Raw genomic sequence first — 6,542 nt, 5'->3', positions numbered from 1 at the left:
CGAATAGTTCGTGTGCGAATAGTTCGCATCAAAACCCTTCACATCAGCCGCGACGCGAATTTGCGACGTCTGTGACGTTCAGAGAGCTTCAACATTCCAAAACTTTCGTGCGAATCGCGCCGACAGCTCAGAAAACATGGACACTTCATCATCATCATCATCATCATCATCATCCAGTCATAGTCATAGCATCCAGTGAAGACGAGCTTTTCATTTTATTTTAAAGACAGAAAAGAAGGTTTTGGGTGCAGCCAATCTTACAGAACAGAGTCTGAAGGGGAGTGTGCTAATGTGCAGTTTTTTTGCGTCTTCAACTAAACACAGTGCGTTTTGTAATGTCACTACACACATTACATGTAACACACGAAGTTAAAAATCATTCGACTAGAAACTGTAGATATCACACAAAGAATGTATACTAAAAGCAGCCCTTAATAGTCTCACTACATTTTGTAACATGTTCAAAGTAAACACGGTCTCTGTCTCTATCTTTGACGATAATAGTGTTAGCTTTCTATCCCAAATGTAGTTTGGCCTGCTAGCCTACACAGCACAGGACTATACAACGACTAAAACTATCACACAACATACTCACTCACAGTCGAGATAACCGAGTTGGTTGGCAATGCTACGCCACATTGTCTTTCAAATAGTTGTCCCTGTGATTGGCTGAAGCCGTTTCTGTCGTCGCAAAAGTAAAAAAAAATCGACATCGAAGCGGAAAAAATAAAAGTTGTTTTTTCGCCGCAGCACATTAGCGTTCGGTGTGGAAGCGCTCATTACACACACAGCTGATCAACAAATAAACCCATCGCGCGAATTATTCGTGCGTCAAAATCGCGTCCAGTGTGAAAGGGCCTTACGTGTGCGCTTACAACACGAACAGATATCTGTCCAAACTTCTAAATGAAGCTGATTTGTCCGATGTTTCTGATATATGTGTGTGTGTGTGTGTGTGTGTGTTCCTCAGGTCGCTCAGCTGCTGTATGGGTTTCTGATCCAGAAGAACAACAGCTGGTTTCGGTCTCTGCTTCCTCCTGAAGTCACCAAGAAAGGAGCCAACAGCATTTTAAGTGCGGCTTCAGCTCTACACTCTATTCTCACACACAAACACTGCGTATGAATCATCAGGCGTGTTGTGTAGCAGTGTGTCGGAAACAAACAAGCATCATGAAAGCATCATATACGTTGTGTATATATATATAAAATATGAAATCCAAATTTGATAATATATATATTTATTAAAGTTTGGATTTCATACATTAATTTCTTATTCAAACGAAATCCTGTCATCCAGCGTCTCCTCTTCCTCTTTCATCCTCTTCTCCATAATGTGTTTTAGTTGCACAGATTAATGCAGTACAGAGAACAGGGTTAGGATGGTGGAAAGTAACATGTTACCCGAATGCTTTTTAATCTTCGCTGTTGCTTTAGTGTAAATGAGCAAGCGTGCCGTTATTAGTTGTGTAGTGACGTGTGTGTGTTCAAGTAAGCAGATATGAGCAGATTCTGTGTAATACGCTGTATTTAACATATCATGATGACTCATGAGTATTTTAATCTGAGCAGATTTGTTTTACACAAACTTCCCCAGAAAAGTGAGTAAAGATAATAAGTAACACGCCACATTAGCTGGTGATTTGACCGCGTTCCCGCCACAGCTGATTATACACATCTGGCGAGTGTTGATTTCTAGCCGCGGTTGAGTTCTTCTCAGGGGTTTGTGCTGTAAATCTTCAGCTGGTGAAATAACAGAGCGTATGTCAGTCTGACTCCTGTCTCCTGTTGTGTTTAGGCTCTGGTCCTCCTCAGTTCTACATCGGTGTGGGTCCGCGCAACATCGGCCCCGTGCACAGCGTGACCCGCTTCGTGCAGTACATCATGGCCAACCTGACCGGGACCGTCACCAACCTCACAGAGACCCAGTGCCTGAACCCCGAGAGCAAGGACGTAAGCTTCACAACCTCAAGAGTGTGGGATTCAGCCCTGCGAAATTACATTCAACTGGTCAATTATAATGTTAAAAACTTAAATATGTTTGATTATTGACAGCTAAATAATTATATAATTGTTCCATTTATATATAATTTTAAATTGTCAACTAAATATTTATATAATTATATTCAATTATATGTTAAAAACTTTAAAATGTTCAATTATTGTCGTCTAAATAATTATATAATTATGTTCCATTATATATAATGTTCAAAACTTGAAAATGTTCAATTATTGTGATCTTAATTATATAATTATGTCCCATGTTAAAAATTTAATTTTTTTAAATTATTGTCATCTGAATATTTTTATAATTGTTCAATTATATATCATGTTAAATAACTCAAATTTGTTTGATTATTGTCATCTAAATAATAATATAATAGTTCAATTATATAAAATGTTAAAAACTTCTCAATAATTAAATAATTATGTTCAGTTATATATAATGTTCAGTTGTCAGCTAAATAATTATAATTGTTCAATTATAATGTTAAAAACTAAAATGTTTCATTATTGACTGCTAAATGATTATATAATTGTTCCATTATATATAATGTTAAATTGTCATCTAAATATTTATATAATTGTTAAATTATATGTTAACTTGAAAATGTTCTATTATTGTCGTCTAAATTATGTAATTATGTTCAATATGTTTAAAACATGAAAATGTTCAATTATTGTCATCTAAATATTTATATAATTGTTCCATTATATATAGTTAAAAACTTAAATTTTTTATTATTGTCATCTGAATATTTATATAATTATGTTCAATTATATGTAATGTTAAAAACTTTTTTTTTATTAGTCATCTAAATATTTATATAATTATGTCCCATTATATATAATGTTAAAAATTAAAAAAAAAAATTATTGTCATCTGAATATTTTTATAATTGTTCAATTATATATCATGTTAAAAACTAAAATTTGTTTGATTATTGTCATCTAAATAATAATATAATAGTTCAATTATATAAAATGTTAAAAACTTATCAATAATTAAATAATTATGTTGTCTATGTTATCAGTTGTCAGCTAAATAATTATAATTGTTCAATTATAATGTTAAAAACTAAAATGTTTCATTATTGACTGCTAAATAATTATATAATTGTTCCATTATATATAATGTTAAATTGTCATCTAAATATTTATATAATTCTTAAATTATATGTTAACTTGAAAATGTTCTATTATTGTCGTCTAAATTATGTAATTATGTTCAATATGTTTAAAACATGAAAATATTCAATTATTGTCATCTAAATATTTATATAATTATGTTCCATTATATATAGTTAAAAACTTTAATTTTTAATTATTGTCATCTGAATATTTATATAATTATGTTCAATTATATGTAATGTTAAAAACTTTTTTTTTTATTATTGTCATCTAAATATTTATATAATTATGTTCCATAATGTATAATTTTCATAAAACTTAATTTTCAATTATTGTCATCTGATTAAAATATATTTGTTTAATTATATATTATGTTAAAAACTTAAAAATGTTCAATTATTGTCGTCTAAATATTTATATAATTATGTTCAAAATCACAAAATAATAAAGTTCTTTATTTCTGCAGTGGAGGTGGTGGACAAATTAAAACTGCAGAAAGTAAAGTATTCCCAGAATGCCCAGCGCTGATGTTCCCTGTGTGTGTTCTCAGCTGTTCTCGTATTTCTGGGTGACGGGGCCGTCGGTGAACGGCAGTGGAGAGCCGCTCTGCGTGAGGGCGTCGGTGCGTCTGGCTAAAGCCGTGTCTCCGGCCTTCGAGCGCATGGAGTACGGCTCCCGGGATTACTCCACATGGACAGAGTCTCGCTGGAAGAGCATCCGAGCGCGAGTCTTCCTCGTGGCCAGCCGAGAACTCGAGGTGATCCTCCTCATCGCATCACAGGCACTGGCTACCAAATAATCCGTTAGGAACGTACTGACGGCTCACTCGCACTGAAAAGCCTTCATGTAAACGCCTTAATCGATCCGATCGAGCTCGATCCCAATGAGATTCCGATCGGACTGAAAGTGAGACGAGTGAATGCATGTTCACATTTAGTCTAGAACTGAAATCACCATCATGTTTACACACACACACACACACACACACACACACACACACACACACACTCACTTTATTTCTCTCAACAAGAGAGCTGTCAGTCAAATGTGAAGAGTAACTAGCGTTACTTGTTTGAAAAAGTAACCTGTTGTAAATTGAAAAACGAATGTGTTACTTTACTAGTTACTTGAAAAAGTAATCTGATTACATCACTCAAGTTAATGAGTTCCACACAACACTGCATTTATCTGATCTATAGTCATCTAGATTTATGATTTGCTTTGATATGATTTATTTATCACATGAGTTTGTTTTCTGTGTGTGTTTCTGGCAGATGTTAACACTAGGAGTGGGCGTGGCTGTGCTGCTGCTGTCTCTACTGGTGACGTACTTCATCAGCTCGAAGGCGGAGCTTCTGTTTAGCTCCGCCCGTGAAACGCCCACAACCACCTACTGAACAATCTCATCAACTCGAAGGTGGAGCTTCTGTTCAGCTCCGCCCATGACACGCCCACAACCACCTACTGAACAATCTCATCAACTCGAAGGTGGAGCTTCTATTTAGCTCCGCCCATGACACGCCCACAACCACCTACTGAACAATCTCATCAACTCGAAGGCGGAGCTTCTATTTAGCTCCGCCCATGACACGCCCACAACCACCTACTGAACAAGCTCATCAACTCGAAGGCGGGGCTTGTTTAGCTCCGCCCAAGATACGCCCACAACCACCTACTGAACAAGCTCATCAACTCGAAGGCGGGGCTTGTTTAGCTCCGCCCACAACACGCCCACATCCACCTCCTGAACAGAATCTCATTCCCTTCAGCACAGAAACACACTTCAGTTCAAGAGTAATTTATTCTAGCCTGACAGGATTGTGCCGCACTGGTTTTAGCTGGGCTGGTCTGAACTGGTCTGAACTGGTCTGGTCTCCTGGAAAGTTGTTCATATTGTTTTTTTTTGTTTTGTTTTTTTAATTCCAGATGATTTTTTCTGATTATGACATGGACGGGCACAAAAAAGCTGATTTTAAAGTTGAGAATAGAGTATGTGTTTGTGTGTGTGTGTGTGTGTGTGTGTGTGTGTGTGTGTGTGTGTGTGTGTGTGTGTGTGTGTGTGTGTGTGTGTGTGTGTGTGTGTGTGTGTGTGTGTTGACATGAATGCAGTGAGTTTGTGCAATAGCTTACTAAGTTTAGTTCAAACTTCATTTTGATGTGAATCTTTTATTTGAGAGTGCTGCAGAAGCGCGCTGGACTGTAAGGACGCGAGTAATCCCCGAACACAGACTGTCCACGACGAGTCGCTCATGTTTCCGCTGAGCTTGTAAATCCAGATTAACACTGACATGCAGCGTTTGTTTGTTGACTTTAACTGAATGAAAGCTGATTGATTAATGATGTCATTATTTTTCTCTAAGAAACCGATGCCTTGAGAACCTGAATAAACATGACTTTCTTTTCCAAAGTTTCTTTTGGCTTTGATTGCGTACAGTATGACGTTATTATTATTGAATTATGTTCATCAACACAAAATAAAATCAAGCAGATTCAACAAAGAAAAGCAAACAAATTGGTTATCTCATGAGAAAATGTCCTGGCCGCACATATTTCACAAAACCAAAAGAATATATATAATGATGAATGTAATTTACTGTTTTGTCAAAAGTGGATAATCATTTAAAATATTATAGAGCTTAAAAATTATAAAAGTTGTTTTCTTAAAAAATACTGTTCATTGCTGAATGAATTTCAATATATCATAATTATAAATATAACATTTGTTTTTTATTATTGGAATATGACCATGACATTTCTTGACAGTTTTGTGAAATTCACTCAAACATGAATATTTGAATATTCAGTGTTTAATCTCCTCTGTACAACTTGTATTAGAAGGTGTTTGCATTGATCTTCTATTAGACCCGATAAACCAAATGTTTCTGATTGGCTGAAAAGAGTCGGGACCCCTGATATCTGTCAGACGTGTGCAGTTCATAAACATCATCATTTGTGCACGATGAGTCCTGTATGAAGAATGTAAATATGATTTCCTAATGGCATGCATGTTGTGTGACGCATAAACACCGCCAGCAGAGTGTAGTGTGGATCCGTACATCTCTTGTCCAGGACAGCGATGTGACTGACCCTGTACATTTACTGTGTTTAAAGTATCAATATCAGTGAGTTACTGTAAATCCTTGAATTATGGGAACTTATTGGTTTTTATTACTTTATTAAGAGATCAGGGGTCTCATTTCTATAATGTTGCATAGAAACTGTCCTACATTTGATCTTACGATAATTTCTCAAACTTTCGAGATGAAAAATGTATACATCGCAAATGATCTTGAAATTGTCTCGCCTCCCACTGGGGCGTTAGGACCCACACTGACCCCAGGGTTAGCGCCCCCTGCTGGCCTCTCTAACACCTCTTCCAGCAGCAACCTGGCTTTCCCAGGAGTCTCCCATCC

General features: G+C 36.1%; 1 protein-coding gene across 1 annotated transcript in view; it reads left to right on the top strand.

Moving 5' to 3' along the window:
* Nucleotides 1-5,536, top strand: part of ncstn (nicastrin) — a 25,918-nt gene extending 20,382 nt beyond the window's left edge. The window contains exons 14-17 of the mRNA XM_081374681.1: nt 971-1,073; nt 1,796-1,950; nt 3,680-3,886; nt 4,404-5,536. Coding sequence (XP_081230807.1) covers nt 971-1,073; nt 1,796-1,950; nt 3,680-3,886; nt 4,404-4,526 — 588 coding nt within the window. The 3' untranslated portion in view covers nt 4,527-5,536. The remainder of the gene's footprint in view (nt 1-970; nt 1,074-1,795; nt 1,951-3,679; nt 3,887-4,403) is intronic.
* Nucleotides 5,537-6,542: the final 1,006 nt, after the last annotated feature.

This window comes from Scardinius erythrophthalmus, assembly GCF_964197995.2.
Source record: "Scardinius erythrophthalmus genome assembly, chromosome: 9".
Lineage (NCBI taxonomy): Eukaryota > Metazoa > Chordata > Actinopteri > Cypriniformes > Leuciscidae > Scardinius > Scardinius erythrophthalmus.
The sequence above is the reverse complement of the archived record's forward strand: the minus strand, read 5'-3'. Positions and strand labels throughout refer to the sequence as shown.